This window comes from Amblyomma maculatum, chromosome 3 (genome assembly GCF_055883805.1).
Source record: "Amblyomma maculatum isolate TAMU_Amacu chromosome 3, ASM5588380v1, whole genome shotgun sequence".
Taxonomy (NCBI): Eukaryota; Metazoa; Arthropoda; class Arachnida; order Ixodida; family Ixodidae; genus Amblyomma; species Amblyomma maculatum.
In genome coordinates this window covers 145,899,404-145,917,306 of record NC_139346.1, presented here as the reverse complement: position 1 = coordinate 145,917,306, position 17,903 = coordinate 145,899,404, and the positions used below count along the sequence as shown (strand labels likewise).

The 17,903-nt window shown below is 46.1% G+C and overlaps 1 protein-coding gene across 3 annotated transcripts in view; it reads left to right on the top strand.

Moving 5' to 3' along the window:
• The window catches only part of nes (lysophosphatidylcholine acyltransferase 3 protein nessy), a 49,524-nt gene extending 32,146 nt beyond the window's left edge, over positions 1-17,378 (top strand). For all 3 annotated transcript variants that reach the window (XM_084598135.1, XM_084598134.1, XM_084598136.1), the window contains 5 exons: positions 477-585; positions 2,987-3,073; positions 4,270-4,436; positions 8,139-8,445; positions 15,371-17,378. In XM_084598135.1, the coding sequence (XP_084454261.1) occupies positions 477-585; positions 2,987-3,073; positions 4,270-4,436; positions 8,139-8,445; positions 15,371-15,493 (793 nt within the window). In that variant the 3' untranslated portion in view covers positions 15,494-17,378. The remainder of the gene's footprint in view (positions 1-476; positions 586-2,986; positions 3,074-4,269; positions 4,437-8,138; positions 8,446-15,370) is intronic.
• Positions 17,379-17,903: the final 525 nt, after the last annotated feature.

Genomic DNA, 17,903 nt, shown 5'->3' with positions numbered 1-17,903 from the left:
GTGGCTGCTTTCCTGCAGCGCTACGTTCCCAATTTCACATTCACATCTCATGGTTCTCGCTTCTTGGCACTGGCTGCTGTGGTGAGAAGAAAAAGTTGTTGTGGAGGTTAACTCCAGGTCAAAAACATGGCTGCTTTGTGCCGTTAGACATGCTTAATAAAAGGTTCTGTGAGTGGAAAGCATTGGCATGAATGTTAAGGCAACTGGTTTCCACCTCTCAACACCATTGTGGGGTGTCTGCGGGCTTTGCATGCGCAAGCTGCGCTACAATCTAGAGTACATTTTTGCTGTCACAGATTTCCCCTCTTGAGGCAGCGCGCAGTTTGGCGGCACATGTACCTGGCATTGACTGTCCAGCGCAAAGTCTGAGCCCATGTTTTACAAGTTTGGGCAGCCGTTGTCTGTGCCGATAGTGTGTCTAATGATGTGACTGCGTTGGAGTTGAGCCATGTGGTGTGCCTTGCACCTGTGTGCAGCATTCTGCCCGCACTGTCCCGGCTGGCCCTGGGCATATGCTGCCTGCTGCTCAGCCTGATTGGGTCGGGGTACGTGGACGAGAAGTTTTTGCTCTCGGACGAGTATGCGGTGAGTTTTCCTTTTGGGTCTCTAGTGACTGTGATGGTGGGAAGAGGGTGCTCAGCCACTTGTGTTTTGTGCATTGGGATCTTGTGTACAGCTTCTGTCGTTTGATTTTTTCTGTGGTAGCTTTGTGGCTACGAGCCATACCTGGAAGAGGCTATGGGCCACTGGCTGGTGGACTTCTTTCAGCCTGTTAAATTTGAGTGCAGTGATTGGTGGCATGGATGCAGCCTGGCTTGTTAAAAACGAAACTTAATATGAAAGGCACCAGTGTGCTGTCCAATATTGGTGCACGTTAAAGAAACTCTAGTAGCTTAAAATCATCCGGAGCGCTCTGCTACAGTGTCCAGGCTAAATATTGGTTCAAAATGCTAAACCCCACAATTTACACTTTTAATTGCTTTGTTTCTTGCAACCCTCTGCAATGGGACGGGCAGGTACATCGCTGCAGTTGCAGTTGGTGCAACAAAATGAATTGACTTTTGAGATCTCTAAGATGTTAATTTTAACGAATTGCAGGTGTGAAGGTTATGTATTTGCACTGTGCTTGCACGAAGCAGGTTTAAACAAAAGCAGAAGCAATAAAACCATGGCATGCCTACCCAGTATCCCAGTTTGCTTGCACAGTGCAAGAATTTCGTTCATGCTGTCACACCGGGTGGTGCGTGTTGCACTAGGCACATGGCACACTGCCATAAAGACTGGGAATATATTAGGAATATATAGGAATCTGAGTCGACCCCCCACCCCCAGCTTACAAATTAAAAAAAAAAAGAGAGAATATCAAAGACACTTACCTTGCAACAACTGTGAATGAGCCATGTGGTGCTAGACGTGAGTAGGCATGAGCGCGGCTAGCTGGCAGCTCTGCGCTGCCGTCCTGTGCTCGAGCTGGTTGCGGCATACCGGTTTACAACAACCGGAGGACCTTATGGCACAATTGCCGGGGCAGATGTGAGCTGTTGTTGTTGTCGCTGCTTTTCTCATGATGCGTGAAATTCTCTGATCAAGCGTGTTGGTGCTAGAAGGGGAGTGAGCCAGCACTGGCGCATGAATGTGCTTGGCCCTGTTGGATGTTTGGGGCGAGGTGGGGTTGGAACGCGCAAACGCTGGGTGCGTTTGCCTCGCACCACAAAATGCAGTGCAAATAAGTGCTTTTGGTGAGCTTTACTAACTTGCATTATGCACGGGCAAAAACTCTTTATTTCATGCTTGCTGTCCAGAGATCACACCTCGTATCTGCAGGTTTTTACGGTAAACAAATATTCAGTACTCGATATGTGCTCCAAAGTAAACTGTGGTGAAGACATGGCACACCTGTCTTATACAGTTGAAGAAATGAGTTCAAGGGAAAGCGCTTTGAATTTGCAACTTGATTGCACTGTATATTATGGCTGCTTTGAGAAAGGGCGCTGATGCTACAAATGTAGTCTTATCTTGACAGCTCTACGCTGTACCCATTTGTTTTGAATTTTTCTCATTGCTAGCAGCTACATTTTAACTCAAAGCCTTGGTTTTAAGTGTAATGGTGTACTTATGCCTGCTTACCACTTTCAGGCACCATCTATCATTTTGACAGATAACAAGTATAGTTTTTGGCCAAAGTAACATGTCCAGGCCAGCTATTTTGGTTGGTCTTAGAACGAAAAACACGAATGGTTGATTTTTTACCAGCACATACAAACTGTCAAAATAGAATTGGAAAATATAGCACTAGCAAATCATGATCTCTGATTTAAACACTATAGAGATTGTGTAATCACCTTGCGTTCCAAAAGTGTGGTGCAGGAAATGCAGAAAAATAAAGAGAGAAATTAGTTCGGATGGATAAATCGATCAGCAACAAAATGATTGGAAGACATGCTGCCAAGCTTTGCGAAGTAACCTAATGCTGTGTTGGCTCGTAGGCATAAGGGCATTAATAGCAGGATGAAGGATTTCAATTTTGCCTGAAAAGAAGAAACTAGTTGCTAGCTAGAGCACGCTCTTAAAGAAACTAGCAAAACCTTACTGCACGCCGCCGTGTGCCATGTTACTGTTGCCAGAGTACCCTGAGCTCTCTCGCCGTCAGTGCAACGCACCGATTGGTCGCAATGTGGCAGGCTGGTAACCAGCTGCCAGGCATGTGGCACGATATGGCGCCATTAGGACGACCTGTGCATGCAGATTGGTGGCATACAGGCTTCTGGTACTCTGGCAACAGTAACATTGTAAACGTGGTTTGCTAAAGGGTCCAAAAATTGAACCTTTGGTGTTGCCCCGATGTCAGTGGGAAAAGTTCAGAAACTGGCTCACAAACAATGCGGTGTAAATAAGCAGCCACTAATTGCGGAAGGGATGAAGGAGTGAAGCATGGTGGTGTGTGGGGTGGTTGAAGCATTGTTGCTTTTTGTCCACCTGTGTGCAGGCCCGTGGTCCAGCCACGCGGTTGCTGCTCATGGGGATGTGGCAGGTGATCGTGCTGCACAAGTACGTTGCCTGCTGGCTACTCTCGGTGAGTGGGGTGCTCTCTCCGTCACATTGTGCATGTCGACCGTTCGTTCACTGATCTCCCGTCTTGAACGTTCACTGATCTCCCGTCTTGAAGACTGATCTCTGTGCGCTGTCCACTGAAGGATGGACCACACACAAGCAGTAGGTTTGCAGTAGCCTCGTGGTGTACGTCTGTGACACAAGTCAGCCATTCTGAGGGCTGTCTTATCCAACTGTTGTGCTGAAAACACCTAAAGGCAACATGTCAGTCTGGTCCCAGGCTACATGTCTGGTCCACCCTTGCTGGTCCTGGACAACCGGAAGGCACTTGAAAGAGCATTCATTGTGTTTTACGCCTTGATATGAGGGATTGTTTTGTCTGCTTGTCCTTTGGTTATGCTTTTTGCTTTCCTTTGCTATTAATGCCTTGTGCTGTCATTTGGAGGTATGTTTTCGTGAAGGTTTAACTCTTGTGTGACCATGATGCAGTTTTTTTGCGGAATCTATAATGCTTTTGTTATGATAGCAAAGGATGGATTCAAACTCAACACGAGTTCTGTGAGCATTCCTTAAATTTAGCAGAAGTTACTACATCGATGCTGATCCTTGAAGATAACAAAATGAGCATAATCACAGCCATGCAATAAAATTAATGTCACATTCTTTAGGACATTCTCAATTGTGCATACCTGCTAATTTAAATACTCAGCCAGTCTAAATGCCTGTTCTCAGTCCATCATGGACCTCTTGTGTTCACATGTGTGCTTGTCATTAATGGTGGCTGCAACACTTGCCAATGGTCAACTTTTTCTGAGCAAGAGCACATATTTAGCACAAAGCAGCACTCAAGGGTGCTGGATTGAATTCCGGCTGTGGCGACTGCTTCGATGGAGGCGAAAAGCAAGGCGTCTGTGTGGTGTGTGATGTCAGTGCATGTTACAAAACCCTGGGGGCCAAATTTTCCAGAGCCCTCAACTACGGTGTCTTCATGGTCATAGCCTGAGTCACTTTTGGAACGTTAAATCTCGTAAACCAAGCCAATCAAAGTAGCACTCAGTTTTACTGATATTTTCACTAGAAGAGGTCACTAAATCTGCTGGCTTGTCAGGAGAGGAGCTGGCTCCATTGTTCAGTACACCGCCATGCAACCTACTGACTCCTTAGCTCTGATGTGTGACCAGCTGTTGCTGACACAGATGTTGCCCCTGGTCTTCACAGGAAGGCAGCTGCATCATGGCGGGCCTGACATACAATGGTCGGGACGAGAATGGCAATGACCTCTGGAACGGCTGCGTCAACATCTCTGTCTGGCGCTATGAGACGGCCACCACCTTTGACGACCTCATCAAGTCCTTCAACATCAACACCAACCTCTGGGTCGCACAGTGAGTCTCGTTTATTTCTTCTCCTCTGTCCCTTGCTCGTATGCACTTGCCTCCCATACTAAAAGCTGCAATTCAGTTTCACTTCTAAACGTTGCCCCCCCCCCCCTCGTGTTTGTTATGCCAAAACTAGTACATATATCGGAACATCAGTGCATCCCTAAAAACACATTTGAATGTGGTGCAGAATGAGGGGGTATGGCGAGGTCACAGAATCTGCCACAATTGGTAAAAAACACATTTGAATGTGGTGCAGAATGAGGGGGAGTGGCAATTAAGGTCACGGAATCTGCCACGATTTGTAAAAAACACATTTGAATGTGGTGCAGAATGAAGGGAAGTGGCAAGGTTACAGAATTTGCCACAATTGGTAAAAAAACACATTTGAATGTGGTGCAGAATGAGAGGAGTGGCAAGGTCATGAATCTACCACGATTGGTAAAAAACACACTTGAATGTGGCGCAGAATGGGGAGGAGGTCACGGAATCTGCCACGATTTGTAAAAAAACACATTTGAATGTGGTGCAGAATGAGGGGGAGTGGCAAGGTCACGGAATCTGCCATGATTGGTAAAAAACATTTGAATGTGGTGCAGAATGAGGGGAAGTGGCAAGGTCATGGAATATGCCATGATTGGTAATGAATGTGGCGCTGAATGAGGGGGAGTGGCAAGGTCACGGAATCTACCATGATTAGTGGGGTTGGCCACATCTGCCATGAGACAAAAGGTGGTTTGGGAACCATTGTGGAAGGTCTGTGTACTGTGGTGTGCTCAGCTTGTATAATGGTGGTGGTGACGATTTAAAGGTAGATAAAAACTGTGGGAGCACTGTTGCCTGACTTTGTGGCACACTTGGCAGTGGACCCAAGGGAGAGGTGACAAAACCATCTCGAAGGAAACAGTGTATGTCTGCCAGGCAGTGGGGAGGGAATGACTCCATGAACTTTCTGGGTAGCAGGTTTGTGCAGCAGAGACGGGGAACGGGAGAGGTGCTGTTAACCATTTTTCTTGTCTCTTCTTTGTGTGTTGCCGTCTCTTGCTTGGTCTTGTTGCGCACCCTTATTACGCAGAAATGTGTACGAACTGCACGATCAACAAGTTTCATTCTGTGTACTCGTTGCTGGCACCAAGGAACAAGCAGCTTGTAAGGGGCTAAGGGGTTCATGAGGAGGAAATTGTGCTGTTTAAATTGTCTTGCACCATTTGTTGAATGCAGTGCTGGTTATCAAATGGGGTAGGGATGATGGGCTTGTTGGTAATCTATGACTAAAGTTCTATGGTACAGAACTGAAACAATGTATTCCGAGATGAAATATATAAACTGCTGTTCAATCATCTAATGTCACTTCATCCAAATGAAATTCAAATTCAGATGCACTTAGCACATTTGCTTGTACCATATTTACTCGCATTATGCTTGCACTTTTTTTCGCCGAAAATTGATGCTAAGTTGGGGGGTGCGATAATTATGCAGGGAAAATTTTCGAGCAAATGTTTTGGAGCGCTAAAAGCAAATTTAAATAGGTGTGAATTGGGATTCGTAGGTCAACTATTGTAAATATAACCACAACATTACTTTCAAGCAGAACTTATCCTTGTTATAAAAGTACGGCGTCGCCAAAAGCACAAATCGCTAAAGCACTTTATTTACCGCACGCAGCCTCATCATCACTCCCGCGTTTCGTGGTATAATGCTCACAGCAGACCATACAGTTCTACTCTTGATCAGAGACTGCTCCGTGTCGACACTGCAGTCGCTGCCTCCATGCTACGCAGAACTCGTTGATGCCGAAGTGCCTGCTGGCAGCGCGGTTGCCATGCTGTAGCCCATACTCGAAAGCTTTCAGCTTAAAAGCAGTTGTATAACTTGTGTACCGCCCCACCGTGATGCGGCACCAAGAACACGGTAGACAGTGGAACAAAGCAAGCAACACGAACGGAACGAAGGAACAATGAAAACGAGGTGCGAAGACACCTCGCCAAATGGTGACTGCTACAAGCATCATGGAGGTAAAAAAAAGAAAAAAAAAAAAAAAAGACGGAACTAACCGATAATGATGATCTACCCGAGCTTGCTATCGCCGCCTGGTGGCACGTGCACACAACAAGGCCAGCTAGGTTCAGTAGCGCTCCAAAGATGGCGCTTGTTACTACTAGCAGATGACTCTTGCAGTGATAAAATTGGTGGTGCGATGATTATGCGAGGAAAAAAAAAATTCTAATTTTTGACTGCCAATGTTGGGGGTGCGAGCATTACGCGAGTGCGAGCATTATGCGAAATACGGTATATGGTTTTGAACTGTATGCTTACTCTCCACCCTCTATCAGCAGTGTATGTACACCAAAGAAAAACTTTTTATGATGCACAGTTCTAGCTTTTCAAGAACTTATCCATATTGCAGGCAGTCAGGTGAAAGCCATTACAGTAGACTCCTGTTACGATGAACTCTAGTTACGATAATTCTTCGATAAAATGAACAGTATTAAGGCACGTCATTTGTCTTCTCGTACAGTGAATGAAACTTTGGCCAAGGGTGCTCCACCCATCCGCGTAGGTCTTCTGACGAAAGAAAGAAAAAAGCGACAAAAATTTCAGGTTTTTTTGGTGCAGGCAGCACATGGAGATACGGCATTTGCATCAGAAACGCACCTTCGCGAAGGCACTGCTGCTTTCCCTGCTTCGTTGGCTGTGCCCTTGCAAAACATTTGCATTGCCAGCTGTATAGGGCGACTAGCTATGCGCTCAAGATAAATCCTCAGACCTTCTAGAATCCCTGCACACTTTGTGCAGATGCCGGTTCGTATGTGCTTGCATGCTAATTTGCCCTTCCCTGCCGGTGCAGCAGATGACACCGGTAGACGAGACCGCCACTTTAGCACACACTCATGTGCACGTAGCATGCACATACTAGTGGTGGGCCAACAGTCCGCCATCTCGGATAGGGATCAGAGCATAAGGAAAAAAAAAAGTAAAAATTGGTGCGTTTTATATATGGCCTTCGTTATTTGCATCTGGTCAGTGGAACTTAAACCAGAAAGAACCAAACAAAAAAGGCTTCACGCAGTAGTGAAAAGAATAAATGCAGACAAGAAAGAAACAGCCAATGCCATTTGATACGGGGCATCACGCGACCACTTCGTCAAGACAACGCTGCCACCGACCTGCTCTGGCTTCTAACCGCACCTTAGGCCGTCAGATTGCCTTGTGGTGCGCATTATTTCATTGTCGTGTGTGCTGCATACATTGTGTTGCGATGATGGGCCATCTGACCACTTGGAAGAGACTGTTCGAGCTTCACAAGATGGCTGATGCTGATAAGTTGACCAAAGTTTGCGCTGGCCACCTTTCGAAGACGGAAGTGGCTCGTATGTCTAGCATATGGAAAATTACTGTGACAGCTGTTTTGAAAGAGCCCGGGTCACTGTCGCATTGGAAGATGGCGAGTTTGTGTCATAGCGAAAGAGGATGTGAGTTATCTTTGAGCCAGTTATCCCTGAGCGAACTTGAAAGTTAGCAAGAAAAATGATGATCTAAGGTGAAGGGGTTTCGCGCAAGAGTTTTACGCAGAGAGATCCCCACATGCTATTGCCTTCACATCTTTTTTGGGGATTTACCAGTGAGTTCTTAACGTTTTCTTCTTTGGTGTGCGTCCTTTAATTGTTAAAACCAACAAATGGGCTGATGATGCTTTTGTGGACGCAGGTACGTGTTCAAGCGGCTGCGCTTCTTGGGCAACAAGCAGCTGTCGCAGCTGAGCGCCCTTTTCTTCTTGGCGCTGTGGCACGGCCTGCACTCGGGCTACTACGTCTGCTTCTTCAACGAGTTCATTGTGATGAAGTTTGAGCGCGACGCCCTCGAGCTGATCGAGCGGCTGCCGCGCCTCAAGCAGCTCATCTACCACCCCTACCTGCGGCTGCCCCGCTTCCTCTTCCTCAAGGTGTACGTGCTCGTCATGTTCGGATACTGCATCGTGCCCTTCGTGCTGCTCTCGCATCAGCGCTACATTGAGGTGAGTGCCAAGACGGCGTTGTTCGGCAAGGTGCCTTTATTTACGTAGGGCCGTGTTAGCGAAAAGCTGATTTGGTTGGCTGATGTGTGTACGAGGTGATTTTGAAAACATAAAATTATGCAGGGGACAAGACACAGAAAAGAAGTAGACAGGACTAGTGTAGCATCTTTTCTGTGCCTTGTCCCCTGCGTAGTTTTATGTTTTCAAAATCGTATCTTACTAACTAGCCCCCATCGCTAGTTCCTAGATAACTGAAATCTTTCTGTAGTCCTCCACTACGGAACCTCTTTTCTTTTTTCTTTCACTACCAGAAGTGACATAGTGTGCCTTTCCCTTGTTAAAACCAACTGCAAATTACGATTAAAACAATTTGCAATTAACAATTAAGCAATAAAGAATGTGCTTTCCTTTGTTAAAACCAACTGCAAATTACGTTTAAAACAATTTGCAATTAACAATTAAGCAAAAAAAATTAAAACATCTTTTTTACAAATTAAAACAGTTTGCAATTTACAAGTTGTTTTATAGGAAAGGAAAGGAGCAATATCGATTTGGCCTCTGTCGGCCTTAAAGAGAAAAATGAAGTGGGCTCACATCGATAGAATGCCAGTTCCTGATTGCAAAAAAGCCACTCTTACTGAAAACAGAGCTGTTGTAAGGTAGTAAAGAGGAAGAACAGGAATACAGGTATCGCCACCACAGCCGAAACGGCCGAGACTCTCAACTACAAACCACGTGTGACACGCAAGGGATCCCGGAGGTTGACAAATGCGAATTATGTTTCCTGTTTCAATGCGGTTGTAGGTTTTGTCTCTAATATGATAAAATGCTTTTATCACATGTAAACGACGGTGAAAAGACAACGTAAATGTTGCGAGGCAAATATAAAGATATGCTTGGCGGCGCCACAGGTGCCCACTTCAGTTTCGGTTATGTTCCAGCTCGGGCACTTTGTGTGTGCTCTTATAGTTTCATATTGGACCTCCGGCGCCTGAAATATAAGCTCGGAGCAGCAGATGCACCTACCCTAAGCGTTTATCGAATGAAGATTATGACTCGGCACACACATGCTAAGTATTCTCCATGCGCCAGCAATCACGGAGTCTCCTCTTGCATCATAGTGTGCGTCATCCTACCCTACTACGTAGTAGGAGAAAACAGTTTGAATTCCACCGGCGGGAACAAAAAAAAACCTCAACTTCTTATCTCAGTATCTCAGCAATAACTATTTTTGCTGCCGGATATGCGGCGACAGTATCACCAAATGCCGTTTATTAGATTTTGATAACATATTTGGGTTAGTGTCCCTTTAAAGGCCAAAGCAGGATAGGCAGTTGATTTCCAAATTCGTGCCCCTGGAGTAGTAGCGCTCACGGTCTAATATAGTGGCTGGTCTAGAGTTGAGATCAAATCCAAATTAGGTGCGCTAGCACTTCATTTCACTATTTACATCGGTTTCGGGTCACGCATGCCCATATGCAGGCAGTTGTGGTGTGCTGCATTATGTGAAAGTGCACCCGACATAGATACAAAGTCCGCTTTGACCAAGTCATATGAACATGTCTGCATCGTCTAGGAGAAGCATGTCTTACCCGGTATTCAAGAGTCTCTGTGGGTTTCGCTCCCTTCTAAAAAAAAATGAAAGATGGCTTAGCTCTGCTATGCCTAGATATATGTAGTAAAAAGCAGTGACTACCTTGGGATCAGAAGTTAATTTCTCCTGTCTTCTGCACCGTTCACCAGCAGGTAAACTCTCCTTGGCTTCCATGTCGAGCACGTCTAAGTTAACGGACATTTTATAATTCGTTTACTGGAAAGGAAAAGCACAGCATCTGTCACTCGCAGCGGTGCAGCGGTGGCGTAACGGTAGAACATCCGCCTCGCATGCAAGAGGACCGGGGTTCAAATCCCGGTGCCGCGCAATTCTCCACCGGATGACAAAAAAAAAAAAAAAAAAAAATCCGCGTGTCGATGGAACTGCATATACAGGTTTGGGGTGCGACCTGATGCCGGTAAACACCTCCGGCAACGCACTCCCTCACTAGAACAGGAGTTGGCCACCCTGGTGCAGTAATTGGCCACAACCTCCTATGATAAGCTCCATAAAACCCCGGCCCTCAGTCACCAGCGGCTGCAGAACAACTGACCACGGCGGCGGTCAGACCTGTGACGCAGCAGGGGGTGCTAAGAAAGCCTGGCTCCGCTGGACAGGCCGCCATTGGAAACTGACCCTGGAAACGTTTAATGCTAGAACCCTTGCTAGTGAAGCTAGTTTAGCAGTGCTGTTAGAGGAACTAGGGGGCATGAAATGGGATGTCATAGGGCTTAGTGAGGTTAGGAGGCCGAATGAGGCATATACTGTACTGAAGGATGGGCATGTACTGTGTTATCGAGGTTTACCAGAGAGGCGACAACTAGGGGTAGGTTTCCTTGTCAATAAGTATATAGCGGGTAATATAGATGAATTCTATAGTATTAATGAGAGGGTTGCAGGCATCGTAATTAGGCCTAATAAGCGGTATAAACTGAAGGTTGTACAGGCCTATGCACCTACATGTAGTTATGATGACCAGGCAGTTGAAAGCTTCTATGAAGATGTAAAATCGGCAATGCGAAAAGTAAAGACGCAGTATACTGTACTAATGGGCGACTTCAATGCCAAGGTAGGGAAAAAACAGGCAGGAGACAAGGCAGTAGGTGACTATGGCATTGGTTCTAGGAATAGCAGGGGGGAGTTACTAGTTGAGTTTGCAGAGCGCAATAACTTACGAATCATGAATACCTTCTTCAGCAAACGGAAGAACCGGAAATGGACATGGAAAAGTCCTAACGGAGATACTAAAAATGAAATCGACTTCATAATGTGTTCAACCCCCGCCATTGTGCAGGATGTAGAGGTAATCGGGAAAGTTCGATGTAGTGACCACAGGATGGTGAGGTCCCGAATTAAATCTGAAGAAGGAACGCAATAGATTAGTAAGAAAGAAACCCATCAACGAATTAGCGGTGAGGGGGAGTGCTGAAGAGTTCAGGATTTCGCTAAAGAATAGGTATTCAGCTCTAACTGAGGATGGCGACATTACCCTAGAGGCAGTGAACAATAATTTCAGAGATATCATTACTGAGTGCGCGGTAGAAGTAGGCGGTAGGATAGTTAGGATACCGGTAAGCTGTCTAAGGAGACGAAAGATTTGATTAAGAAACGGCAGAGTATGAAAGCTTCCAATCCAACAGACCAGATCGAATTGGCCGAGATATCAAAGCTAATCAATAAGCGCAAGGTGGCCGATATAAGGAAGTATAACATGGAGAAAAGTGAGCATGCTGTAAAGAACGGGGGAAGCCTTAAAGCGGTAAAGAAGAAATTGGGCATAGGCAAAAACCAGATGTATGCGATAAGGGACAAGGCGGGCAACATCATCACTAATATGGACAAGATATCAAAGTAGCCGAGGAGTTCTATACAGATCTCTACAGTAGCCAAAGTAGTCAGGACCGTAATGAGATTGGCGGTAGGGAAAAACAGTCAGACGTTCCACCAGCAACCAAGGACGAGGTCAAGAAAGCACTAGAAACTATGAAAAGGGGGAAATCAGCTGGAGAAGATCAGATAACTACAGATTTGCTGAAGGACGGGGGGGGGATATCGTGCTAGAAAAACTGGCCACCCTGTATACGCAGTGCCTGGTGTCATCGACGGTACCAGAAGCATGGAAGAATGCAAACATTATCCTCATTCACAAGAAAGGGGACTCTAAGGACCTTAAAATTTACAGACCAATCAGCTTACTGTCTGTTACGTATAAGGTATTTACTAAGGTAATCGCTAATAGAATCAGGACAACCTTAGACTGCAATCAAGCAAAGGATCAAGCAGGGTTTCGGAAAGGGTACTCTACTATCGATCATATCCATACCATCAATCAGGTGATAGAAAAATGCTCGGAATATAACCAGCCCTTATACATAGCATTCATTGATTACGAAAAAGCATTTGACTCAGCTGAAACCTCGGCGGTGATGCAGGCATTGCGAAATCAGGGGGTAGACGAGCCGTACGTGAAAGTGCTGGAAGATATATATAGTGGCTGCACAGCAACCATAGTTCTACATAAAGAGAGCAACAAAATTCCCATAAAGAAAGGTGTTAGGCAAGGAGACACAATCTCCCCAGTACTATTCACAGCTTGTTTAGAGGAAGTATTCAGAGACTTGGAATGGGAGCAGTTAGGGATAAGGGTAGATGGAGAATACCTCAGTAATCTGCAATTTGCTGATGACATTGCCTTGCTAAGCAACTCGGGGGATGAACTGCAAATAATGATTGATGACCTAGACAGAAAAAGGAGAAAGGTAGGCTTGAAAATCAATATGCAGAAGACTAAGGTAATGTTCAACAGCCTCGAGAAGGAACAGCAGTTTACATTAGGTAGCGAAATACTGGAAATAGTAGGCGAATATGTCTACTTAGGACAGATAGTAACCGCAGATCCGGACCATGAAAAGGAAATATCAAGAAGAATAAGATTGGGATGGAGCGCATTTGGCAAGCACTCGCAGATTATGACTAGCAGCTTACCGGTATCGCTCAAGAGGAAAGTATACAACAGTTGCATCTTGCCTGTACTCACCTATGGGGCTGAAACCTGGAGGCTAACCAAGAGAGTTCTACTTAAGTTGAGGACAACCCAGAAGGCTATGGAACGAAAAATGGTAGGGGTAACATTAAGAGATAGAAAGCGTGCAGAGTGGGTCAGAGAAATAACTCAAGTTACCGACATTCCAGTGGAAATTAAGAAGAAGAAATGGACATGGGCAGGACATGTAGTGCGAAGAGAGGATAACCGATGGTCGCTTAGGGTAACAAACTGGATTCCAAGGGAAGGAAAGCGTAGCAGGGGGAGGCAGAAAGTTAGGTGGGCGGATGAGGTTAAGAAGTTCGCAGGGGTCAAGTGGATGCAGCTAGCACAGAACCGGGTTAAGTGGAGAAATATGGGAGAGGCCTTCGCCCTGCAGTGGGTACAATCAGGCTGATGATGATGATGTCACTCGCAGAAGGCAAGAAGCGCCGCCCGGCGGCGTCGGATCGCACTCATTCTCGCTTCGTCCTCATAGCTGACAGCAGATCGGTGACATCACATCCTTGATGTCACCCTAATTGAGTGGCTTAACTATTTTAGTCTTTGGTACTTTCAAATTGCACGCCAATCGCAGTATCTGTCACTCGCGGAATCCCGCTATCATCCTCGCGGTAGAGAAGCGGAATTATGAAGAGTGTTTCACGCCCCGGCACAACGGTAAAGCGCTCGGCTGGGGATCCAAGGGATGGAGGTTCGATTCCCAGATGGAGACTAATTTTTTTTTTAATGAGGAGGAGTCGCTCACCCCTCAAGCTTTGCTAGGCAACGCCGGCAGAGCTTGGCGAGGGGGCTGCGAAGCTGGCCTTGGCTTTGCCGTCACGCACATGCGCAGAACTAGGCTATGTCGAGCCACGTGAAGCTGCGGTCTGACGCGGGTAGTGAAGCGACGACTGCGGCCACCTGCGCTGCGCATGACGTCACTCGGTCACGGCATACGCAAAGCTCGGCTCTGACCCTCGTAGTGAAGCTTTTCGCTTCAAAAGTGCTGCCCTAGTTGGCAGCTCCTACAAATTTGGCCATGACATGGTCGCGTGATGTCACACAAGCCGCTGACTAATCATTGCCTGGCCATGTCAGGTGCGATTATGGGCAATAGATTCTCGGCAGAGTGGGAGCCCTGCTTCTAGAACACTAAATCTTTTTTGTTTCTTTTTAATTTGTTGAGAGCAGTAAAAGCAGCAGCGAGCACATGCATGGTGGCACCTGTGGTGTTTCAGTGTTCGGTCTCTCGTATCAAATGAAAGCTCCGTTTTTGTTGGAAGTGGTGTCTTTGTCGCTGTGATGCCCTACCCCATTGATAAAGCCAGCTTCAATTTGTCCTCAGTGTCACTTTGTGGAGAAGATTTGCTGTACTTGTGGACAGTTTTTGTCGCAGTTCCGCCTTTACTTAAAGCAATAGTTTTCAAGCCACCAATGACACAGAAATGTGTTTTACACCACTCAAGGCCCAAGTGAGCCTAAATTCACGGTAGTTTTTGTGGCACTTCTGCCTTTACTAGATTGAAGTAATAGTTGTTGAGCCGCCAATGACACAGAAATGTGTTTTTTTACGTCACTGAAGGCCTAAGTGAATGTAAATTCGCGGTTAATGAATATTCAACACTACGTACATTGTCGAAACAAGCGGATTGCAAAAGCGTACAGAAACTGGTGGGTAGATGCTGCAGACGCAGCCGACGTATGTTTTGTGGGATTCTTGACAGATGCTGCAGCGATCAGCATCTGCATTACATATAGTACTGAAGTTATATAATGCTCTAGACTAATGTTGTACTGGCTTGTATTGTTGTGTAATCATTATGTAATGAAAATGAATAATTTCGTAATGATGTTATATTCCAGAGCACGATCAGCGATACTTTTGGAGGGACTGTATTCTGCTGCGCAGTGAACTGTTGCGTTTCGGCTCAGTAGTTTTGGCTGCATAGCCGGACAAATTTGTCCCTGTGCATAGGTGGGAAGAGACAGGCTCACAGTGGTGAGGAGGTCAGCTGCACACAGCCTGTATCAAGGCTAGCCACGTGCAGACTGACATAGTCCAAACACATGACTGTGCCGGTAGAGTGGTTAGTTATTTACTATTCAACATTGTGTTCCATTCATCTCTCCTGTACTTCTCTGTTCCTTCCAATATTCAAGGGAGGATGTACCAGCTCTTGAACAGGTCTTACAGAGAGTGACACAAGCATATGGCAATGCCTCAGAATATTTTGGCGACCAAATGTGGGGGTGCAGTTGTTCCAGGGGTGGTCAGTAATGTGTGCGCATCTTGCGTGTGTTTGCAGGCGTACAGCCGCGTCTACTGGATTGGACACATCGTCTACCTGAGCTGGTTTCCCCTGTCGGTGGTAGTGATGAAGGCCGTGCCCAGGCTGCCCAAGGAGGAGCCTGCCAAGAAAGTCAACTAAACTCTGCTGCACAGGGGGACTGCAGTGCAGACAGGGCAGCTGTGCCTACGGTTGTTTGGGGCAGCTGTGCCTACGGTTGTTTGGGGCAGCTGGTCAGGAACGGCAGAATAAGAGTCGCTTTTATAGAGAGTATAGATCAATGCGAGCCTATGATTAAAGAAAAGCATAGGGAAAGGTGCCTCACGTCACCCTTGCTTGTGATGTGAAAGTTCCAGCAAAACATTATGGCAGCCTTTGGCATTTTTCAATGTGTCAAAAGCGGAAGTTCTTGCCTCTGCGTGTGATGCACAGATAAATCGAGTCAGGAGACTGAACCCGATTCAATATTGGAGCCGTGGGTCATGCTAGCGGAGTGGTCTGAAGTTATTCCCCGTTGATAGTTGGGCTGTTACGCTTAGGTGAACTGTTTTTCGAATCAAAAGAGGCACAAATTCCTTGCCAAGTTGCGCTTAAGCAGCGGTGCACAAAGTGTGCGCGATTGCAGCTGAAGCAGAGTAGGCTCATGCTGTACAGTATGGCAGTCTCTCTTTTTTTTATATATATTTCCCACAGAGTTTTAGCAGCATCAACAGCACCTCCCTGTTCAGGTAGATCCATGTTCAGACGCCAGTCCTGCATTGATGACGTGCCAGATGTCATCATTGCAGGATGTGCTTTTTTTGCTCACTGCTGCAAAAAGGTGGTTGTGTTGTGGTCAAGTTTTTTGTTTCTTCTTCTTTTGCTGTCCTCCTGTGCTGAGCGCCATGGTTCACACTGTCGTTATCCACTGTTAAAGAAGAACCATGTGGACCAATTTGCTCGTTCAGAACCGTGAGGTCTGAGCTGAGGGTACTTGTGCACTGTTATGGCTAAGAATGCCAACATTGAGATACCTTGCATTGCTATGGCAGTGTTCTGTTGAAATGTTTAGATGGAAGCGCATTGGTCTTTTCAATCAATGGTTCTATGCTGCACTTGTAAAAACGTTGAGAGAAAGCTACTTAGGTCTTTTCAATGAACGGGTCTGTGTAGGCGAGTGATGCGTTCTAGGATGGTTTTTGGACTTGCTTAGCTTTCAAATGGTAGACGTTGCGTCCTTAAGGCACGGAGGCAGTGTAGGCTGACCGAGCCAGACTGGCACGAACGTGTTAGGCCAAGCAACATTTTCCCATTGAGCACAACCCCATTTTCTTATTACTGAGTGCAGTGTAAATAGTCGGGGGATGTCGGGCTTCGTTGCAATCCCCTCCTGACCCTGCTGCTGGGAGTGCTAGTTTGTCATCGTTTCGCAGCCGTGGTTTGCGATCGTGTACTCTGTAGATGCCGTCATGCATTTCATGAAATACTCCCCGAGGAAATGAGAATGAAGCTCTGCTATTCAGAGTCTGAGTGCATTAGTGAAGGGAGCAGCTCCTTGTCCTGAATAATTGTTCTCGCTGCCCCATTTTAGGATACTCTTGTGATGAGAGCAGTGATATTGAAGGAAAGGTTTGTTAGTCCGTATTAAGTGTTCATGCCATCTCAAGGGTTGGTTGCCAGGGACATGCCCATGCACTTGCCAGGCCAGCATGACAGTTTTGTGGTCATGCATTTCTCATTTGCTAGAAATTTCTCTTGCTGTTACTGTATTACCTGGGTTCTAAGATATCATGCCTAGCCCAGTGGGTTCAAGCACTATGGGTTTGAGTGCCCAGGCTATTGTAGCATCTGTTAACAGTGAAATGATGAGCATTGAAGCACACTTCAACATTTTTATGCCCTTCTTTTTTGTTTCTGCACATACCTCAGGGTTCCTTTTGTGTGGGTACTCACTGTATTGTAGTAGGGCTTTTAGCTGCTTTGATAGAATGCTGGTTGGTGCTAGTTGAAACTGTAGAACCTTTTTCGACTGAAGCAATACACAGTCTCAAAATAATGAAGCCACTAGGTCATTTTTTAACTCCAGCCATGCAAAGGCACACCCCAACTTCTTTAGGGCTCAGTATATGTACAGTCTTTGTCAAAAGTATACAGCCCAGCGGTTTCCTTCTGAGCTCCATTGGGCTCGTATCGCAACTCTGGCATTCGAAATATCATAGAGGACAAAACTCATCCTCATTCTACTCTATCTTACATTCATATTCCAGTATTGCTACCAGGAGCGGCGTTACAGGGCTCAGAAGCGAAACTTTTGGGCCGTATATTTTTGACAAAGGCTGTACATTGTGTGCCCCTGCAGGTTTTCACAGAAAATTATTAGTCTGTCATCTGCTAGTTTAGAGACTAGGGAAGCAGGCACAGTCATGCTTCTTCGGCTTCACTGGCTCAGTCTGTGAAATCTCGGCATCCGGCCAAAATACATTTTGTTGTGTTTGAAGAGTATGCCTATGCAAATACGGTATAAACTGATCATATCATCTTGATGCAAGCTTGCAGCCTCCGTGCTGAAAGG